The 22807-nt window shown below is 42.2% G+C and overlaps 1 protein-coding gene across 1 annotated transcript; it reads right to left on the bottom strand.

Annotated features, from left to right (window-relative positions):
- Nucleotides 1-1078: 1078 nt before the first annotated feature.
- Nucleotides 1079-15552, bottom strand: LOC310860866 (vitellogenin-like; the record flags this gene model as incomplete). Its single annotated transcript, XM_083768055.1, has 32 exons — nt 1079-1182; nt 1287-1448; nt 1728-1893; nt 2849-2943; nt 3044-3138; nt 3225-3408; nt 3844-3973; nt 4100-4238; nt 4348-4490; nt 4589-4786; nt 4890-4938; nt 5129-5459; nt 5544-5769; nt 7919-8057; nt 8151-8336; nt 8475-8571; nt 8656-8842; nt 8949-9068; nt 9199-9300; nt 9611-9735; nt 10054-10151; nt 10241-10458; nt 10549-10773; nt 10873-10998; nt 12379-12544; nt 12631-12791; nt 13217-13367; nt 13696-13844; nt 13964-14131; nt 14225-14473; nt 14632-14783; nt 15513-15552. The coding sequence occupies 32 exons, from the start codon at nt 15550-15552 to the stop codon at nt 1079-1081; spliced, it is 4881 nt and encodes a 1626-aa protein (XP_083624181.1).
- Nucleotides 15553-22807: the final 7255 nt, after the last annotated feature.

Genomic DNA, 22807 nt, shown 5'->3' with positions numbered 1-22807 from the left:
CAGATCGGCCTGTTATAGTGCCATCAGGAGGCTGATTTTGGTTCAAACATCACATACATCGGTACACACTACACAGTATCTCTAGTCTTGTGATCCACAGATTACCTCCTGATTGGTCAATTCTGAACACTGCTGGCCCACAATAACCTACCTGACCTGGCGGAGTGAGTTCTATTTCATAGTAGGGTTAGAAGTCATCACCATGAGAATTCAGCCTTACAGTATGTAAGAAAGAATACCCGGGCCTGAGATTCCACTGGCACATGTAACAGGTGTTCACATACTGTACATTTCCTATTTGTTTGATGACATGATGGGTTGTGTTATTACAATGGTAATGAAATAAAGGAACTTTATTGGAACTTTTTCATTAACATGTTGATGGGAAAAAGGTTTGATGAAAGAATAATACTCTATGGGTTAACTTCTGTGTTGTAAAGGTTGTGTACTGTTTAAACCATACCTTTAGCATCTGCTAAATGCCTAAATTGTAATAATTGTAATAATTGAAATTGTAATAATTGACTGACCACACAATGACCGACCATAATTCTCCCAATTTCACCTGCATTACATGATATGTATAATTGCCGTTCAATATAGCACAGTAATAACATTCACACAATATAATTATGTTGAAATGCTTGATGATGGAAATCTTTATTTATAATAACGGTTTAAAGCTCCTATAAAGACATTTTTTATATTTTTTTCCCCCTGGAATTCAGACAGCCAGAAATGGGTAGAACGCTCCAAAACAAATTTAGTCTCTGTGACTCATCTAGGGGCTGCAATCTGCATTCAAAGATGTTCCTAGAAGCTTTGTCATTGGTCGAAGAAAAAAAAAACCCCGGTCGCAATGACTAACCAATCAGGAAGCAGACAGGCAAAACGACCAGGAAAACCTTTGAATGCAGATTGCGCGCCCCTAGATGTGTGTCAGAGAGGGAGCGTTCTACCCATTGCTGGCTGTCTGAATACCAGAAAAAAAAGGTTTTGACATATTATTGCTTATAGCAGCTTTAAGTAATATTGGTGATATAACAAACAAAACAGAATGTGACAGAATGCTATGAGATTAAGCACACTGAGGAGAACAGTGGCAGACCACATGGGCTTGTGTGGTCTCCCTCACGTCCACACTCTTCTCATAGATGTTGGCGATAACATTCATGTTAGAATCTGCAACGAGGAAGACAGCAAAGTGTTATGTCATGTTGCTGTTATTTTTTCTATAATATTTAAGGTGAAACTTGTGAAAGTGTATGTTTGTTTTCTAAACTCACCATTTGGTACGCAGTGGTAGCCGACAGTGACAGGAGTGGTCTTCACAGGGACACAACCAGGCAGACAACGCAGAACAGGTTCAACAGAGTAACATTTGGACATCTGGCCATGAACCACGATTTGCTTCTCCAGCTTGACAGATTCAAGCTTCATGAAACATTCTGTAAAAGTAAGGTGAACACAAGGGTCATTCTACGAAAATGTGCCGCACTAAATGAGCTGGGTTAAGTCCAGTGTTTTTTTTTACTATGTTGCTTGTACTTAATTAAAAGAGAGCTGGTTTGTTTCAAGACCAACCATAGTCATTATAGTTGGTCTAGATCTAGAATAATACACACGTAAAGACTCAATACTTTCTCAATACAGAATGATCTGAATTAGACGAATAGCAACTTTTGATGCTGTGTTGCCAATGTTCATGTGAAGGAAACATGTTTTACCAGTAGTGTCACGGCAGCTCTGAGGGAGAAGCACCCATTGATGGGCGAAGCTGACTGAGCTCTTGGTCAGATGTCCGTTGGGGGTGCTGTACTCTTCTCTGACTTCCCCATCAGCCTTACCGCAGATTCCACAGGTCTTTCCCTTCATCCAGTCCACCACTTTAACCTGAGAACAAAGAAAGTCTTTGTGGTTTATGGACATAGAGTTTAGTTGAGAATCATTATTTATAAATTAGAGAGTTAGGTCGCATTCATACCAGAGAGCTTTGCTGCGATTAAAACGAATCCTGCTGCGCATTGTCAGAAAGTGCGCTTCGTTTGGCAGGTGTGAAGGCTCATTCGAATCCTAATGCGCAGCAAATAACCGCATTTTACTCCGCCCAAAAACGTGGGTTTCGCTTCGCTTCGAATCGCACTTGACTACGATTCGGTGCAGGTGTGAATGCAATCCGCAGTAAATAAAGGAAATGAAGCAAACATAATGTGGCGGGTGAGGAGCTGAACACAGTTGGAGACGGTTAAGGCATATTTTACGCAGCGCAAAGATGTCCCGTTACTGTGGATAGACGTGGTCGAATAAGGAGACTGAAGCCCTGATCGAAATGAGGACGTGTAGGCTACATTAATCAATTGCTTAAGAAAACACATAAAAACACTGCAGTGTATTATAGCCTACATAATATTCTGTCTGTCTGTCTGTCTGTCTGTGCGTGCCGTAAACATGGAGTGCTGTCACTGTGTGGGACTGGGGAGTTATATCAGTGCGCTCATGCAGCGCTGTGCTGCATGCCCAAAAGAACAGTGTGTGGCGGCTGCGTGCGTAGAGAGAGAGAGAGAGAGAGGGGGGGGGGGTCCCAGACGGCACGACACATGCACGTTATGAGTGTAATTTTATCACCATAGATTTCACTGTGTAGGCTATAGTTTATGAACGGAACACATTGATAAAGGTCCCCCCTGCTGCGTTTCCAATTGCTGCGAATGACAGTGTGAAGGCAAACCCCAGCCAATTAAATATGCAAGAATCCCCTTTCCCCGCCCATACGGATCTGAGTCTACCGAAGTATTAGGTGAGAATGTGACCTTAGTGAGTCCCAGTAGTTCCATTATAAATGTGTCACCTTCCATGTCTTCTTATCAAAGTAGACCTCCTGAAGACCCAGGCTTGGTGCATGGAGAGCGATACCGTCACCTGTCTGTTTGATCTGGATTTTGGCTGTAATTGTTACAAAAACAAATTATGTACAGTAGGATATTTGTCTGCTAACAATGTGAATAATTTCAGATTGACAGATTAATTTTAATATATAGGAGACCTGTGGGATGCTGGTATGGGAGGTTGCTGATGGGAACTTCCATTCCATTCACCTTCACAACAACATCATTGTTCTTGGGGACTAGGTCAACATCGCTGTTGAAAGAGAGTTCAGAAATGAATGAACTGTCAAATCTCTTAAATCAAAAAATGTAATACATTCTTAGACATTTTATACTTACATGTCAGCAATCTTTACGTTGATCTCGTTTTGTTGAAGTGTGAGATCTTTCTTCAGTAGAACCAGGAACTTGAGCTCATCTGTGCAATCCTGAGCCAGAACCTGCTGGCAAGAGATGGGCATCTCATTCTTGTAGCTCTTGTTGTTAAACGTGATCAGTTGGTCACCACCCATGGAGCACTCAGCTAGAATAAAAATAAACAGAATATTTGTAGTTAATTTGTATAGCTGCGTAAAATGCGATATTCGGGGCTTGATTAGAGCTTGATTTGACTTAGTTATTAAAATAAACGATGATCGCTTATCATCACTTATGTGTAACACAGTGCAGAAAGCTAGTGGATGTTGTGATCCGTTTAACCAGAAATGACATCACCAGATTCGCTCTTTTCGGTAAAAATCTGCATAATGGTGAAGTTACCGCCACCATCAGGACTGGGTCTCTAATACTATAGGATTGCCGTGCTAAAATGAGATATACTGTGAATATCACAGAATTTTCTATTGGCATTAAAATGATTAATTAAAAATATGAATAGAGCTGGCAGAAGGCACTGAAAAGCTGCTATTGTGGTGGCAGTCCAAGGAGAAAAGCATTGTTTTCAGTACAATAGTTTTACCTGCATGAGCCTTATTAAACATGTAGGAGATCTTGTCAAGCAGGCTGTCCTGATAGGCGTCCAACTCAGCGGCTGTGTGTCCAATGGGCAGATAAACAGGGAGACCACATCCCAGTTTGTACATGATCCTCTGTTGAAATTGACACCAAGACAGACATTAACCAGACATGATTAATAATGTAAAAGATAAAATGGTATACAGGCTATGCAAAGCTAACTAAACAAGAAATAATTAGATTGAGCAATAAAAGTGTACCTTTGGTGTCTTCAGCACAACATTCAGGGTTCTCTCAGAGGCAACAGCCACAGTCAGTATGATCTGTTTGGGAGCATTCTTGACCTTTGCCAAGCTTACACCAAGTGCTGGGGCAATGTTTGGAATGTATTCAGAGATCCTAAGGACACATTCATATTTGATGAACATTGCATACAGATACAGTTGATTTTATTTAAGAGCACTTCGAAACAAGGTTTGAAAGTGATATTGTGATTTGTGGGCTTTACCACTTTCCATAGCGTTGCCAATTTGACGGAAGCCTTCCCCATGTATACTTCATGCGGAAAGCATGGTCTGGGCCAACAAGACCAGTTTCAGCTGTTATCTTAGTCTCATACTGCATGCACTCCTTACCCCAGGCAATCCTAGCCTAAGAGAATGATATGGGAAACAATCAAGCCCATTTGAAACAAAAATGCCAACTAAGTTGAAGTCAAATGATATTGGATTCTGAGATGCAAGACTGACCGTGAGTTTGTGGCTGCTTAGCATCACGCCATCAGCACAGAATCTCCAGTTGTCATTTTCAGCAAGGTTTGTGAAGATAATCTGCAATCTGGAAGTAGCTCTGTCGATGTAAACTGCAGTCTGGTACCCTTGATCTATCTGGCCAATTCTCTTCGCACGGATGAGGATAGTCACGGCAGGAGTGGCAAGATATTTGTCCTGAAGATGGAAATTATGTTATTGCAAGTTGTTAAAAATGTCTTCAACACCTTTGATTCTTATCAAAATGTTTCTTTGAATATTTTGATTGAAAATGCCCCACCTTTTTATAGATGGCCTCAAAGCTAGAGGCACTGCTCATGGTGGAAACCCTAGCAGTGGAAATTGCATGCTGCAAACAAAAAAGGCACATATATGATGTCTGTCAAAACAGAACATGATAGCTTGATGAAGAACCATTCTTTAGACAGCTGTTAGATAATTACCTGGTGAATGTGCTTCTTTCTAAACTCCATGTCATACACCTCCTGCTGTAATGACAAAGACAACAGATCAACTCACTGTTCCGAAATTTGCCCAAGAGAAAAGAAGACCTTCAAGATGACTTTGAGCATTACCCTTGAGACACGGGAGCTGGAGGAACTGGATTTGGAAGAGCGACTGCTGGATGAAGACTTGGAACTAACACTAGAACGAGAGCTGGAGCGGCTGCTGGAGGATGATGATGATGAAGGCCCTGAACTGACCAAGATCTTCTTGAGCCTCAGGAGGACATTCTTGTCCTCTTGGATTTCCTCCTCCTCGCTCATGTTGATCACTTTGAGAATCTTCTCAGCTGCCTTTTCTCCAATCTGAACCTCAACCTCAATCAGCACAATGGCTGGTCCAGCAGCTGCATCAAAACAGAACAATACATGACTTATTATTCTTAACAACCTCTGTTACTCAATAAGATGATTTAATGTACTTTACTTGCCTGGACCAACCTCAACCATTACTTCATGGTTTCCAATCAGGGTGTAGAGTGCATGGCCTTCCCTGCTGAGGAAGGCAGCATTGTGAGACACAACATCAGCAGCAACCATGATTCCAAAGGTCTCGGATGCAGCAGACATTTTCTTCTTAAAGAAGGCCTTCAGGGCTTTCATCTTGTGGACAATGTTGGCTGGCAGATCAACAGGAATGATTTCAGATGACCTTGACTAGAAAAACAGAAAATACAATCTCATAAGGGACCAGTCGAAATTTAGCAAAAGGGGGGCTGGAGGAAAATAGGGGAGGATGATGCCTTTCTAATTTTAGTCCAAGGGAGGGTGATCCAATTTTGATAATACAATAGGCTGTGTTTTTATAGGCCTATATATATATTTTACTATACAGCTTTTCTGAATTCAAGTACAACTTTGCCTGGGGACGGTAGCCTAGCACACACTGCCAGCCTGTCAGAGCCAGACCGAGGGTCCTTTTAGAGATCACAACACCATGTGCAACCTAGATTCGGCACAAACAAGGGACTAAATTATTTTCGCTCCTATGCCACCAAAATGTGGAACGCCCTACCAACTGTCATTAAGACATGCAAATCCCATGACTCCTTCAAAACCGCTCTCAAAGGGCACCTACGGATGGCTGCAATTTGAAACTGGCCCCTGTAAAATCTGATTTTTCCACCCACCCTTTTTTCGTTTTTACCTCTATGATGATTTTCTGTGGCTATATAGAAGTGTATAATTGTACGTCTCTAAATGTTATGATGAATTGAACATGGTGGACCCTATTGTAAACAAAGTGTCCACAGCTGACAGTTTTGTATTGAGTTGTCCTTAAAATGTACTGTAATTCTCCAATCTGTTAATAAATCTTTCAATCAATCAATCAATCAGGCCCAGGCCGTAGCGTAACGGTCTGGGCACCGGACTGGTAATCCAGTCGCAGTGTGCCGCGGGTTCGACTCCCGGACCCGACACGGCCTTTACTGCATGTCATCCCCCATCTCTCTCCCGTTTCCTGTCAGCCTACTGTCTGTCCCTTCAAAAATCAATAAAAGGCGTAAGCCGCAAAAAAATATCTTAAAAAAAAAAAAAAAAAATCAATCAATCAATCCAGTGTCAGTCAGTCAGTCAGGTTAATCCATACATTCGGTCTTCGGTGTTCATTTACAGAGAGTTTTGTCCACTCCACCACTCGCGCAATGTGCAACAAACCAGACTGCCTGGCCCTGTGGCCTGGACTCGCTGGGACCAAGCCCCTAGTGAGGCTCTCCAACGTTGAGGCGCTCAGCCCTAGTGGTAAGAGCGGGGACTGCAGGTGGACCCATGGAGTTATGACGAGGAAACCCTGTGCATCTGGGCTTTAACATTGAGCGCTCGTTTGCACCTTAGAGTATATATGAATAGAGACGTCACCCGGAGGAAACCCTGAGGCGAAATGGACATAGTGGCCGAATTTGGTATTGCAGCGTGGGTCCAAACACATGAACGCGCTGGTCCGTTGACTATCATTGTGCACGTTCATGATGACACGTGAACGCAATGATGGTTAACTGCAGCGCGTTCATGTGTTTGGGCCCAATCCATCCCAGAATGCACTCTGTTCCTACTCGGAAGGAGGAGTGAAATCGCCTCATGCGCTTTAACTTAATGCAAGTGGATGGGAGGAGAACTCGGGTGCCGTCTCTATTCATATATACTCTAAGGTTTGCACTTCCGGGGGGGGGGGGGGGGGGGGGGGGGGGCTATTGCTCCGGTTGGTTCAGTCTCTATCCTTTTAATACTATGGCTGGGACTCATAACTCTATGGGCTCGCTCAGTTCACTTTGTAGTTGGAGATCCGGTTTTTAATATTACCGAATACAGTAGGCGGGCTACGACGATAATTACATTTAAAAAATGTTTGTGGTTGACTGTCAGACTATCAGTTATCATAGTTAGTTATGATCGGTTCAAATCATAGTCACGTGTCTTTTCTGGAAGGAAAAAAATGAAAACACATGCAACTTAAATAAGAAATGAAGCACGTTGCAACAATTACTCAGAAGAAAAAAGAGTTGAAGGAGCTGATAATGTGGACTTTTTGAGAAAAACATACTATACGCTACTATAGCCAGGCTAGACACCCTGCAATGAGAGAAGTGACAGCAGGACAACAGCAAACACAGGTCGTTAATAATAATAACTGTAAGGAAGGGGCATGGTATTTTAAATCAGGGCACATACATTTCCTCCAGGGGTATCCCTACTTAGATAACGACCGTCCCTAATCACATAAGCAAGACAATAAATTACTTATTAGTATTGTATAGCACTTTATATGGAAAATAAGGCCAGGAATAAAATGCACCAAACCACGTACCATAGAGGATGCAGCAGATGTGATTGCAGAAGTGAAAGACTCCCTGGAAATGTCTCTTGCAACTGCAGCTGGGACCATTGGTGTGATTCTTGCAGCTGCAAGATCTTCCACATCTCTTGCAATAGCAACAGTCTCAAAACTGCAGTGAAAGGTGGAAACGGAATGAATTTAAATATGGTGATAAATAATAAATGGTGAATCGTACAATTGATTTGGTGAAAATGATACATACACTGCTACTACAATCTTATTCCAGGTCTGAACAGGTGGAACGTGAATCTTGAGGTTTCCCTTATTCAGGTCAGCTCTTAATTCTATCTTTGCAGGTAAAACGGTGTGGACTCTGGCTCTTGATACCAAAGCAGCCTGGATTAAAGCAGTATTCACTCCCATAACTGCATATGTGTGCACGGCAACACTGAAAGGTAAAGAAAATGTGAACTTAAAGTCAAAGCCAGGTATATTTCACATCAATGGATGAAAGTAAATCATAAATAATACATAATAGTATAATTAATACTATAATAATTAAAGAACGAGTTGCCATTTGTTTTACCTTGGAACCACTGCAGCCCTCATCTGAATCTCAGCATTAAGAAGCATGGAAGGATGGAAGTTCTCCGAGAAAGGTGATGGGTTCACATTTGCACGGACTGAAGTTGAAAGATTATCTTCAGTCAAGTTTAAAAGGTCAAAGCACCAAGGTTTCTATTAGGCTTAAGCTAATATTAACTTACACTCAACAACAGCAGTAGCCACAGCAACGGTGTAGAAACTCAGCTCCATAGGCAGACCAATGGTAGTGGGGAAGATACGACGTACCTCAGCGGCAAGTATGGGTTTAGTGTACTGGAATTCAATACCAGCCATCAGAGCATCAAATGCCCTCCTTCCCTCAGCCTTAATCATAGGACCAGTGGCAAGCTGTAGGAAAACATGCATGGTGTACATGATGACATGCAGTGTTCAATTCAGAGTAAAATGATTATTGATTATAAACAAGTTAATGTAACTGTACAACATTCAGTACCTCAATAACCTGGTCGACGAAGGCTTTGTCCACGTTTGCAAATGCAATTTCCTGTCCGAAGAATTTGACATACACAGAGGCCAGAGGCTGGCTTGAAGGATGAGCTCTCCATTCATTAAGCTGAGGGATGATGACAGTAAACCTACCTGAGTTAGTCCAGCTTTTGTAATGAAATTGTTCTGTGATCACATACGGTTCTTTAAAGAGAGAATGTAATAAGAGAGTAATAATTATATGTCCTTCTACTCACAGCCCTGATAACATTCCTCATCTTTGTAATTCTGTCAGCATCTTCAGGAATCGGAGGCATTTTCAGAATAGCCTCCTGAACTCCTTCAGTTCTTACTCCCACCTAATAAAAGAAATATGAAGAGAAAAATAATTATGTAATCAGTGTAAGATGTTTCAGTGAGTCCACAATGCATCTTAGAATAGAGCACTAGGGGACATTCGTCAATTAAGTACCCAACAAACAGAAAGAAGTCTATCTAAAACGATGAAGAGAAAAGATTGTAACATCAGAGTCCTTGTCGGAAATTAGCTAATAAAGTTTTAGCTACATCATACCATTATGGTAAAGTCAAACAAGGTGACACATGAAGTGTATGGATCTGAGCCCTGCATAAACCTTAACATGCGAGGAAAGGAGGGCTATCTTTTACCTCAAGAACATCAGCATATGCTCCAGCCAGGTAAGTGCGGGCTTTGGCCACAACAGCTTTTGGCAAAAGTGTTGCTGCGTCATTGATGTAGAAAGCAGTGGCAGCAGCACCCATCATCCATGGATCTGAAAACGTCAAAATCATCAGATGTCTGATGTTTTCCTCCACCCCTTTCTCCCCATACTGTATGTGTACATGATGATTGTACAGTATGGGGCACTGTACACTGTATGATGATTTCCTGTTTTTTTTATAGAAGTGAATTGAAAAAGGTGGACCCTGTTGTAAACAAGTTTAGTGCTTTATCATGGTTCATCCACAAAGTAACAGTTTTTGTATTAACTTGTGCTTTAACTTGTACCCATTCTGCATACTGTGAAATAAATATTTCAATCAATCAATGAGTGTAATAACTAATGGTAAATAAATGTTTATGCTCATACTGTAATAGGCATCATAATAGATGGTTCTGCTGTAGTGGTAACTCATTCTCTCAAACTTGGGGCTGAGGATCTTGATGGCAACATTACAGGCAGCAGCACTGAAATCGGGAGATAAACATTTATGAGATATACCATCCTTTTAAAATAACAAGGGAAACAAGTGATTACTAGCTGTTAGGATTCTTACACTTGAGCAAAGTCAGGTGCTGTGCTCCTGGTCATGGCCTTCATATAGGAGTAGACCAAAGTAGCAACTTGCAGGTTAGTTTCAGTCATCATGGCTTCAGCAAGTGTGGTCACCAGGCCCATGGGGAGCTTAGTCTCAAACAGGACAATAGCAGCAACCATGCGGACCTCCGGTTGCAGAGCCTTGTTGATGAACAGCTGAATAACCACTTGCTGGACCTAAATCACAAGGTCATGAACACATTTGAATTTAATAGGGCATGTTAAAACTGTTGGTAAGGAGACAGACAGAGGAGCAGCTGTTCTTACCATCATGGGTTCGTTCTTTGCAATATTTCTTAGAGCCAGGAGTGCATCAACGTGGACTCTGTCTCTCATTGGCAGAGAGGCAGCAGCAGCGCCAAATCCAGGGAGAAGCTTCATGATTGGTTTAAGACTGGCGGGATGACCAGCATTACCCAGAACTTTAAGGGCAAGTACTAGTTCCTCAACTTTACCCTCTGTCACAGCCGCTGCGACAAGGTCATGGATTGGCTATGGAAGGCACAGGAGAACAATAATATTACCAATAAAATGTTACTTTCATTAACTGAAGCTAAGGTTTTTATGGACGTAACAATTACATAAGCCAACCTTAACTAGGGCAGCTGGGCATTCTGGGTTCTCAACACAGAATTTGGCAACCATGGTACCATAGCCCAGCATGGCAATTTCACGCAGAACTGGGACTTCCTTAACCTTGGGGTTAAAAGCCAGGTGCTGAAGAGAGTGAAGAGAAAGAATTGTTATTACATCTTAATTACTTGCGCAAGCAGAGCACGCAAGTATATTTTCGCCCGGTCCGTATGCACCGTCCCAGCCAACCCGCCACTTTTGATGCGTATACAAATAAAACAGCAAATTTGTGCCTGATTTGCTGGGACCAGATTACATACATGACCATATTTCTTACGTCATCATTGAGAGCTAGTCATACATATACTATATAATCTGTAAAATAAAATAGAAAATTGTGCCTGATTTGCTGGGACCAGAGTACATGGTGTGTATATGTATGACTAGCTCTCAATGATGACGTAAGAAATATGGTCATGTATGTAATCTGGTCCCAGCAAATCAGGCACAAATTTGCTGTCTTATTTGCATACGCATCAAAAGTGGCGGGTTTCATTGAGAGCTAGTCATACATATACTATATATATAATCTGTAAAATAAAATAGAAAATTGTGCCTGATTTGCTGGGACCAGAGTACATGGTGTGTATATGTAGGACTAGCTCTCAATGATGACGTAAGAAATATGGTCATGTATGTAATCTGGTCCCAGCAAATCAGGCACAATTTGCTGTTTTATTTGCATACGCATCAAAAGTGGCGGGTTGGCTGGGACGGTTTTTTGCGCAAAGTAACCACAGTATACCGCTAATCAACTTACAAATTACATATATATAGTATATGTATGACTAGCTCTCAATGATGACGTAAGAAATATGGTCATGTATGTAATCTGAGAGCTATAACTAGCTCTCAATGATGACGCAAGAAATATGTGGATTAAAGGACCCAATGCCAGAGTGTAATTGGTTTTCGATGGTGACGTAATGACGATATGTTTTAGTGTTGGGAGGATTAAAGGTAATGCTCTTGTGTATACATGTATGTAATCTGGCACCACTGCCGTATCAGGCACAAGTAGTCATTACTGAGATTTGACAGTTTGTAGCGGTCGAAAGTACTTGCGCGCTCTGCTTGCGCACTAGTTGGCCATTTATGGCCTACTAGTGTGCAACAAGCAAGTATGCACTCGACAGAGTGCAGTTCTAGTTAATTAAAGGTATATTCAGTGATTTCACTCAAAAAACCTTAGGTTTCGTTTTTGGCTGTGGGACCCAGCCTTTCGTCCAATCAGGATAGAGAGTAAAAAACGAAACCTAAGGTTTTTTGACCCCCAGGGGTTAACTGGGGACAGGGAGGAACTCCTTATATGGCCAGCACACTCTATAGTAGGGAGGATTATCACAACAAAACAAAAAAATAAGTGATATTTGAATTAAGTGAAATCACTGAATATACCTTTAATGTGATGAAATACATAATTAATTTAAATGTACAATCTCATTAAGGATTGACCTATAGTACCTCAATGAGCTTGATGGCCTCCATGTCAGCTGTCACCATGTGCACCGATGCCAGCAGAGCTTGACTGGCCTCAACAATAGTGATGTCATCAGCATTAAACTTCTCCTTGATGAACTTCAAAGCAGCATGAGTTCCAATGGCAGGAACAGCACTCAGGATCCATTGTCTGATAATGAAGAAACTATCCTTGTTTCTTTTCTAGACATTTTTATAATCAATCTTACTTTATTTTTTAGATGTTGTTGTCGCTACCTGTAAGCTGGCCTGTGTTTAAACCGAGTCCAGATATCCTCAATCATCTCAAATTTGGCCACACGCAGCAGCTGGACGAGTTCAATAAACTTCAGGGGGGCATCTAACGCGACCTCCTTGCCTACATTATAGGTCACCACATGGTGCAGAACCTCAACAATCTGTCAGGAAGAGGAAAAAGAAATCACACATTTGTGAAGTGCGGGGCACCCTTTGCTTTTGTATGTCACTGGGGTCAAGTAAGTAAGTGCTCTAAGTATACATGCTCTGGGGTAGAGTGGCCAGATGGTAACCGCAAGGTTGCCAGTTCCAACCCGGGCTCCCCCAGAGTTAGTGACGAATTGTCCTTGAGCAAGACACTGAACCCCTAATTGCTCCTGATGTGCTGGTTGGTGCCTTGCATGTTTTCCGCCGCCATCGGTGCACAATTTACCATTTAAAAACAAACATTAAATCCTCAAAAGCCATGTATTGGAGTGGCTAGCGCCCCTCAACAAACAATGCTTCCAATTTTACATCGTGTTTGCCAGTCTGCCAGAAGAGAAAGTTGAAAATAATCTGCAGAGCAGAAACTGGTTCTCAGTACCTGAGCCTCTGGGTTGGTGATCCTCAGCAGCTGGATGGGTGTCTGTAAAAGCTCAGTGGTAAACTCATACTGCAGGGATCCACGGTGGATATACTCTACCCTAATGGGCTCCACCACGGTATCCACGATGTGATGGAACTTCAGAAATTGTCTGTGAAGAAGTTTTCAGGAATAAGATCTTTTGTTTCGTGAGTCATATACATTTGAGCCGGTAACAAGTTGTGCGCGAACATTTTGTGCGCAGTTCAGTTCGGCAAGTCATAGACCGTGATGCATGCTGAGCATGCCCGGCTCCATGGCCGGATACATCACCGACACTATCCCTGTGTTTACACCCCATGTCCATGTATTCCCTCTCTGTGATGTGCACGGAAGGGAAAAACAACACGTGCGCACATTCACAGAGAAACAACAACATGGAACAACAACAGATAATATATTGTATTGTTCAAAAAGAGAGAAAAAAGTCAACTACATACTTAGCCTCCATCTCGGCAGCACCATTCATGATGTTGAAAGGTGAGAACTGAATGCGCTCATTGGCCGTTGCCTCCAGTATCAGAGCACCAGTGCGCATAGGCTTCATGACGTAGTTGAAGACATTACCACCCTTCATTAGCGCTCCTCTCTGCATAGACACAATTCACAATTAACCTCAGCAGCAGTTAGAACACACCCACATGTGTTTAAACATACAGTATGCTGTTCAGGAAAATGTAAGCATCGTTTAAAAGAAATGTCCCTTACAGTTGAATACTCGCACTCAACACAGTGCTTGGTGTAAGCCAAACCGATGTCTTTCATGATTCTCTCCTGGCATTGGTTTAGGTCCTTGGTCTTGGTCACATGGATATATTCATTCCTGGGGTCCTCAATAATGACATATTGAGTCTTGCACACACCCTGGGTTCCAACCTGGAGTATTAAAGAGAACAGACATTATTTGGGAGTTCAATTATCACCCTGGCTTTTTTGTTTATAATCATGTAGAATAGGAATTATTTGAACCTCTTGCATCTCGTAAAAATGGGTCTTCTTGATGTTGAGCTGAAGGATGTTCAGGATACCTCTGTATTTATTCAGCACACAAGTGGGGAGCCCTTCTGGTGCAAACACCTTGCCCACAATACCATTTGCATACTCAAACTTGATGGGAATCGAGAGCTGAGCAGCCATGGCTGAAAGGAGCTTAGTTGCAGGTACAAAGGGGTCTTTCGGCCAGATGCCACTGTACTCAAAGATCTCAGGATCCACAAGCTAGAGGGGGGAAAGCCAATTTTCAATTACAAATAATTTATGTAGAGGGGTCTAGAATTCCTGTCCATAACCCACATATAAATACTTTATATATACTTAATATAGATCAGTACATGTAATTTATTTCAGTTTCATTCAAAGCTATTTGTAGTCTTTACCTTCATAATGTAGATCCCTGTGCTCATTTCGCGGATCATAACTTTGGCTGTGATTTTGATTCCAGCTTTAGCCAGGCCTTTCTCAGGCAGACCTCCCAAGATAACGGCTTCATACTTGTACACATAGGTCTTACCGGGTGCAAACTCAGGTTCTAAAACAAGAAGTTATAACACATGATATCTATGCAGAATTTAGCATCAACTAGAAAAAGTGCCCCTCGGGGCACAGGTCTCCACCAGGGCAGGCCTCCTGCAGTTATTGTAGTTTCAAAAATCATGTAGCTTAGGAAAAATATTTTAAAAATAATGTATAAGAAATATACATGTAGCTTTCACAATGTGCACATTTCCTGTTCATGTATAAACTTACCATAGTTAATATGAGCGCCCGCTGCAAATTAAGAATAATCTGATGTAAAAATACAGTTGGTATCTGAAAACATTGTTTAATCGTATAGAGATTGAACAGAAACATTTGTTTCAAATGTGTATTTCATGAACACTGCTATACTGTATAAAAAATCATCACACCAAAATCAAGTGAGGGGCGCTCTTATCATCTTAAGATGATTTAGGTGAAAAAAACGGTTTCAAAACAAACATTAAATTCTCTTTATTTTCCCTTCATTGTCAATGGCGTTTTTAAAACAAACATTTAACTAGGAACAAACATTAAACCCTCTTTATTGTCAATGACTAAAAACTAGCGCCCCTCAACACGTGTGATACCAGTTGTACTCCTACATCTTTAAACTCTTTTTAACCCTTTTCTGTGCAAATGGCCATAATTTACTTATGTGCCCCCTCCTTTACTATGGCAACAAACAACAAAATGAGCAAAAACACATGGATTAAATAGATATATAGAAAGATATACTTACCCACAAGGGCTATACTCAGGGCAAGCACAATCCCCCTCATGGTTGGTAGAATGTAGCCTACGGATTACATTCAGGTGTTGTCTTTATAGCAAAATGTTGCTGACTGTATGTATATCTGTTGAAATCTGTCATTAACTAAACATGACCGTTTGCCATTATCAGCATCATTGATGGTACCTTGCTCTAGTATCATAAAGTAAATCTAAAGAGAAATGTCACAGTCAGTCAAGGTTAGGTTAACCTGGCCCTTGCCTTGTCTGTGAAGAGCTCAATGTCCAGGTTGCAAATACGTTTGAACACTTCCTTTATCACAATATTCAGCATTGTTTTGTCCGTCGCTCCGTCACGCCTCCATATCTAGTTGTCAGTCCATCACGCCTCGTGACACGGTCCATATATGGCTGTCTGCATATATGGAGATCACTAAACTGACCTCATCAAACCCTGGATAGCCATACATGGAGAAGACTGGATCAGCATATATGGAGCCGGCCAGCAACTCTACATCTGACATCAAACCTCAAACCAGATCTCCATCTATGGAGCTGACCTGTTCTGACATTCCAAATATTGACCCTTCCTCACCCGTCCTTCTTCTTCGATGTCTCCCTTTTGACCATGGATACCTGTCCATTCAAACTCTAGACGGGCCGCCCCAAAAGAAAATGGTAAATGGTGCATTTATATAGCGCCTTTATCCAAGGAGCTTTACATAGATTGTGCATTACATTCACCCATTCACACACATTCATCTACCGATGGCGGCGGAAACCATGCAAGGCACCGACCAGCACATTTGGCTGTGTTCTAAATTAAAGTGTTAGTGTTAAACTAAATACTATTATACTAAAAAAGATAAAGATCAGGGGAAAAGATAACTTTTTACAGTAGGCCTACAATAATGTTTCAAGTTTACACATGTTGACATGTAAACAAATAAACAGGAATAAACGGCATAAACAACATTAGTTTGCCTCTTCTGTTTCAATAATTTGATTGCAGTCTGCTTATGGCAAATTAAATTGATTTAATCCATGGAAAAAGTCCATGGATGCTGATACTGTCTGTTTCTATTTGCCCATTTGCCAAAGAAGCTTGCAATTTACTTTGGGAAAGAGAACATACATAGGCAAGACAACCTTGCATGTTTGGTGGTCTAGAATAGTCTATAGGCTGAGGTTAGAGACAACATGCAACACATACAGAATACAGAATCTAACCGGGGACATTTTGATGCTATGGCCAGTGGAAAGCTGGACTAAGTGTGGCCCCTAGGAATTACACTAACTCTGAAACACTACCTACCACCCTCCATTTAAAAGTGTACAGACATTCAATCCCACTGTTTTGTGCCTGACAACAGTAACAGTAAGAGGACAGCAGAGGGCGCTCTGAGGCTTTGTTACATGTGGTCTCTGGCACACGTTAAACAGGAAGTACTAGTATGCAGATCAGATCAGTGGCTCAGTACAGACTGAGTGATACACTGAATGTAAACTGATGTGTGATCTAAATCTGTTTCACAGGTAAGAGCTGCTATAAGGACCAAAGAGTACATCCCCAAGTGTTATACATGTGCATGAATAGGGATCAGATGGGGCAGAGATGAGTTCAGTATAAGATGAGTGTTTTATGATGAGTGAGTTTAGCCCCTGGTCCAGTGCTTACAGCGAGCCTCTCTCTGACGCCTTGTGGAAATACCTTCCACAGCCCTCTGGTCATATTTACACTCCCGTGCGTGTTTTTCTAATACCAGCAAATAAACAAAACGACGTAAACACTCACCGAAACAAAGCCTGCTAGACCTTGGTAAAAGTCTATTCTCCAACCTGGGAATCCTCAGGTCCCCAGTTTCTCTCCTAAATGCACTTTGTGCCATTTTAATAACGCAATGTACCCTGAATTTAACTAGGTAACGCTATCCTACACTCGCGAACCGCCAGTAATGTGATCCTGGCGGTTCGCGAGTGTAGGATAGCGTTACCGTCTGAATATCACAAAATTCCCATTGCTCAAAGTACACAACGACATTCTTCATCTGTTGACTCTTCATGGTTCTTGTGCCATTTTCTTCCTCAAACTATATAGTGTACATGACATGATGGTATTATTTTGAAACGTCTAGAGGATGCAGTTAATTTTAAGCTTCAGAACTAAACAAACTGATATGACTACTTCTCTGCCTTAAGCCACCGAATTCCAACACGCTTTGCTAGTTAAGGCTCAGGGTAGAAGACAGGGTTAAGCACATACCACTGGGATTGGTATTTAAGATAGTCAGTGATCTCAATATCCATTCCTCATACGTACGAATAAGTTTCTAAAGTGAGAGCCACAACACCAGAGGTAGCAACCATGATCTGACTGGTACCACTAAGCCCAGCTCTTTGGGGATGATGGGTATTTGCCAGGTTTGGGGATTGCAACCACTGTCATCGATAGAATAAATTGATAGTGGCAGCCCCAAAAATCAACAATCAAGCTGTGCTTCATTTATAGAGAAATTCTTAACTGAAATGTCATGAGAGGTCCCTGTGTCCTTCAGCAACGCACTGAACCCTGATCTTGCTCCACTCAATCTTATCTATATGAATTTTTATCCCACGATTTTGTAACCCATTCTTCACCCCTCTGTCAATTATCTAATGTGATCCTGGGCTCTACACACCCTCCACCAACCTAGTCCCCATATATGGGGGACAAGGGGAGAGCAACAGACTTGAACTCATGCTTCCTTCATGCCTGAGTGTCCAAGTTGCTCCTTTACACCTGACAGGGGGGAATTTCCCTGGTTGGACGTAGCGTGTGGAAGGAACACATTATTCCAACCAGTTCCTTTCCCCTCCATCAGGGAGGCAGTTTAGAGACCAGGATTACTCAATCTTATGAATGGAGCAGGATAAGAAAAATGGAAATATAAAAACCCTCAACAACTCTCTCTTGAGAGAGAGAAATCCCATTTGCTTTCTGAAAAGAGTGTGATTTAAATTTGTGCGGCGGCACAAAACAATAATCCCCCTATCTGCACTAAAGAGGATTAAGTCAGGTGATGATAGGGTCTACTCTGCACAGTAAATCACAGCTTGCCTCATTCGTCGACTTTTCTTCACAGAAACAACGGTTGGCCAACCTCTCCATGTTCAAGTCCAACGTCTACAAGATCCTGGTTGCCACAGACGTGGCGGCGAGGTAACCGTGTTCCTCGTCTGCGACACTTCGTATGATGGAGACATGAGATGAATTGATTGATTGGATCCTTTAACAGTTTGCAAAGAGACACAGTGGTACAATTATACAAAAGGTGCTTAAAGGATAACACGGAAAGCCATGAGGCGTTGCTTCCATTGTGGGCCTGTGTATTCAATTCATAAAGACATACAATAATATCTACACTCAGAGTTAAATTAACTTTGATTGAATATAGCCTACATTGGGGTCCCAGAGATCCGTAGCATAATTCATCCTTGAAATGAAAATCTGTGAAAATCACTGCCAGAGCCGTAAAGATCTTCTCTTGTGGGGCTTCCTTGGCATATATTTTCTACTTTCCGTGTGTCAATTTGGGGGTCCTTGACATGGAAAAGTTTAGGAACCACTGATCTATACTAGTAGCAATAAATAAATAAAAATCGCACCCAAAACAGGAGTGGCGCGAGTGGCGCGCTACGAGCTTGTAGTTCTGCTATTTTTGAAAAATCGTGAAAATAAAAGTTTTTTTATTTTATTTCGAGGTCAGGCCTAAATGGGTTAAAGGTGGTCTCTGACTGTGGTATCTGTGTGTTCACATCCCCAGGGGTCTGGACATCCCTACTGTCCAGACCCCAGGGGTCCCCAGGGGTCTGGACATCCCCCCAGGGGTCCCCAGGGGTCTGGACATCCCCCCAGGGGTCCCCAGGGGTCTGGACATCCCTACTGTCCAGGTGGTCATCATCCCCAGGGGTCTGGACATCCCTACTGTCCAGGGGTCTGGACATCCCTACTGTCCAGGGGTCTGGACATCCCTACTGTCCAGGTGGTCATCAACCACAACACCCCAGGACTGCCCAAGACCTACATCCAGAGTGGGGCAAACGGCCAGAGCTGGTAACATCAGCTCCACACACACACACACACACACACACACTAAGGCTGTCCCCAAACATTCAAGGTTCGAATGTTCGCTCGTTAGGGTTGGCACTCAAATCTTAATTATTGGGTTTGAACCATTCTTTTTTTTCGTTTTTTTATAAAAATAAAAATATATATATTTTTTCCTTTTTTATTAACTCGAAAATATATCTCGGCGAGAATGTGATATATGTTAAAAAGTAAGTTTCTCGTGCATTCCTGTCAGAAGTTATGTCTATCTCCTTGTGCTGTCCCTCTCCAAAATCCCCTGTGCACATTAATTTGGTGATGGGCCTGCAGCCAATCAGCCAATCAGCAACAAACACACACACACACACACACACACACACACACACACACACACACACACACACACACACACACACACACACACACACACACACACACACACACCAGCACGTCACAATTTGAGAAAAAGGTTAGTTCTCTCTCTCTCTCTCTCTCTCTCTCTCTCTCGCTGCGCTGTTGCGTCTGTCTGTCTGTGTGTGTGTGTGTGTGTGTGTGTGTGTGTGTGTGTGTGCACGCGCATGTGCGTGTGTGTGTGTGACACTGATTTATTGAATATTCTGACTTTCAATTCAAATGTACATACATTTAGTTTTGATTGTATTGTTAATTTGTTGTATTGTGCTTTTTGCCTTGCTCTCAATGCCAATAAAGCTCCTTTGAATTGAAAAAAGGTGTGGTGACTGCGTGTGATTGTTTAGGAGGAGCCAGGCTGCTGATTGGCTCCTGTGATGGCCTCAACTATATAAAGCTGTGTGTGGAAGCAGCATTCTGATGTATTCTTCCTGGTGTGTGTTTGGTCTGTCTGTAGCAAGAAGTTATACACACCGTCTGTCTGTCTGTCTGTCTGTAGCAAGAAGTTACACACCGTCTGGCTGTAGCAAGAAGGTAACTACATGTTAAACTTAAACCTTTAGCTTTGTTTTAAATGATTAAGTTTGGGTAACTTGATCTGTGAATGAATGCCACTGAGATGTGGAGTTTTATAACAAGAGTTAAGGTAACTGTTCCAATAGCTCATAGTGTCTTTTTGACTGGCATTCAAACTCTTCAGACAGTGGACAGGGTCCATTTGGTTCCATTTGTACACCGAGAGCTGTAAGGGTCCATTTGGTTCCATTTGTACACCGAGAGCTGTAAGGGTCCATTTGGTTCCATTTGTACACCGAGAGCTGTAAGGGTCCATTTGGTTCCATTTGTACACCGAGAGCTGTAAGGGTCCATTTGGTTCCATTTGTACACTGAGAGCTGTAAGGGTCCATTTGGTTCCATTTGTACACTGAGAGCTGTAAGGGTCCATTTGGTTCCATTTGTACACTGAGAGCTGTAAGGGTCCATTTGGTTAAACATGCTAACACTTCATCTTCAATATAAAATTGGTATTGTCACAAACGCACAATACAATGTTGGGCTTAAACTTCATTCAAAGCTTATTTGAAAAGTTGTTTCAAAAGTTGGGGGGGGAAATTTATATATTAAAAATGTAAGCTTGGGAGAGGGATGTTAAATTGTAAAATATGGGTTGTGGGGGCTGACAAGGCTATACAGCCACATGTGTTTCTAATGTGATGTAGGCCTACATAACACTAATGCCACTTATCTTTTCTCTTCATGTAATTCCAGAATATGAAGAGTCACTGCACCAGTGGTGTAGGCAGCACCAAGCCCTGGACCCTGAGACGAGCCATGTCCGTGGGCCCCACAGCCCCACCAATTTAGGCTTCCGAGGACCCCCACCCTGGAGCCCATGTGAAGTGTCCCAGACCGATGCCCCCCTCCCTGCACAAGACATTGAGGTAGGAACTGTACACTATAGCTGCTGCTGGGAAGAGCTGCTTGCTGCGCAGTGAGTACAAATCTTGCTTATTGTCCTGCTGTCGCGTTTAAGCAGGGTACTGATGGTGTTGCTCTCGTTTGCGTTTGCGTTCCGGCTTCCTGCGGTTGCATCACATCGTCGTTTGCGTTGCGTCTTTTGCGTCGACTGCCACAATTTCGTCCGGTTCCCTCATTTCACCTAACTTGTGGACACTGCCGGTCATCTGCAGAAGAACGTGATGGTTCACGGTAAGTATCCTTTTTTTTTTGTATTCTTTGCTGCTGGTAGGGTAGGGCTGGTAGGGTAGGGTTCCTACTAGGGTAGGTTTTTGCGTTGCATCGCAAACTAAGCACTTTGGCACAGGCATGGAGCTCCTGGTTTACTGGGATGGGGTTCGATTCCCTGCTGCGCCCTGCTGATTACATTTAATCTGTTAAACGGGCATCTTTTTGCACAATGGAGCGTCTCAGTCCCTCCCCCATTGATTGATTGAAATATTTATTAACAGTTTGTAGAATTTACAGTACATTTTAAGCACAAACTCAATACAAAGACTGTCAACTGAGTGGACGACCCAATTAAGCATTACACTTGTTTACAACAGGGTCCACATTGTTCAATTCATCAAAACATTTAAAGACATACAAACATTTAGACATACAAATAGACATTTCTATGTAGCTAAAGAACAGAACAGGAATTCATCATATGGGAAGCAAAAAAGGGAAAAGATACAATATACAGTGAGGGGAAATGGGGGGGGTGGGGTGGGGGGATTCAGATTTTACAGAGGCCAGTTTCGAATTGCAGCCATCCGTAGGTGCCCTTTGAGAGCGGTTTTGAAGGAGTCAAGGGATTCACATGTCTTAATGACTGTTGGTAGGGCGTTCCACATTTTGGTGGCATTTCAGAACGACGAGTGGCCCAGGAAATTATTCTCCATTTCATTTTCTCCATAGGCATTTCAAATTTATTTAAAGACCTTTAAGCGTTGTACGAAGCCAACTCTTGTCGTGACAAATCATGACGACACACACAATATTTTGGACCAAATAATTACAAAGAAGAACAAAACGTGTTGTAACCTGCTGTTTTTTCTACTTTCTAATTCTTTGGCCCGGAAAATTGTGTTTGTCATGATTGGTCCGAATGTTCACTCGAAAATTCCTGCCGAAGTTCGAGTCCTAAAATAAGGGCTAGGGTACAGCCTTAACACACACACACACACACACACACACACACACACACCACACCACACTCACTGTCCTTTGTTCTATCCCTGCAAGACCCCATTACATGAATTAATGTTCTCAGTCACCACAAATAATTTCAGTCATTTGGATAC

The sequence above is a fragment of the Protomyctophum parallelum genome (genome assembly GCF_964188405.1).
Source record: "Protomyctophum parallelum genome assembly, chromosome: 6".
Classification (NCBI taxonomy): Eukaryota; Metazoa; Chordata; class Actinopteri; order Myctophiformes; family Myctophidae; genus Protomyctophum; species Protomyctophum parallelum.
The sequence above is the reverse complement of the archived record's forward strand: the minus strand, read 5'-3'. Positions and strand labels throughout refer to the sequence as shown.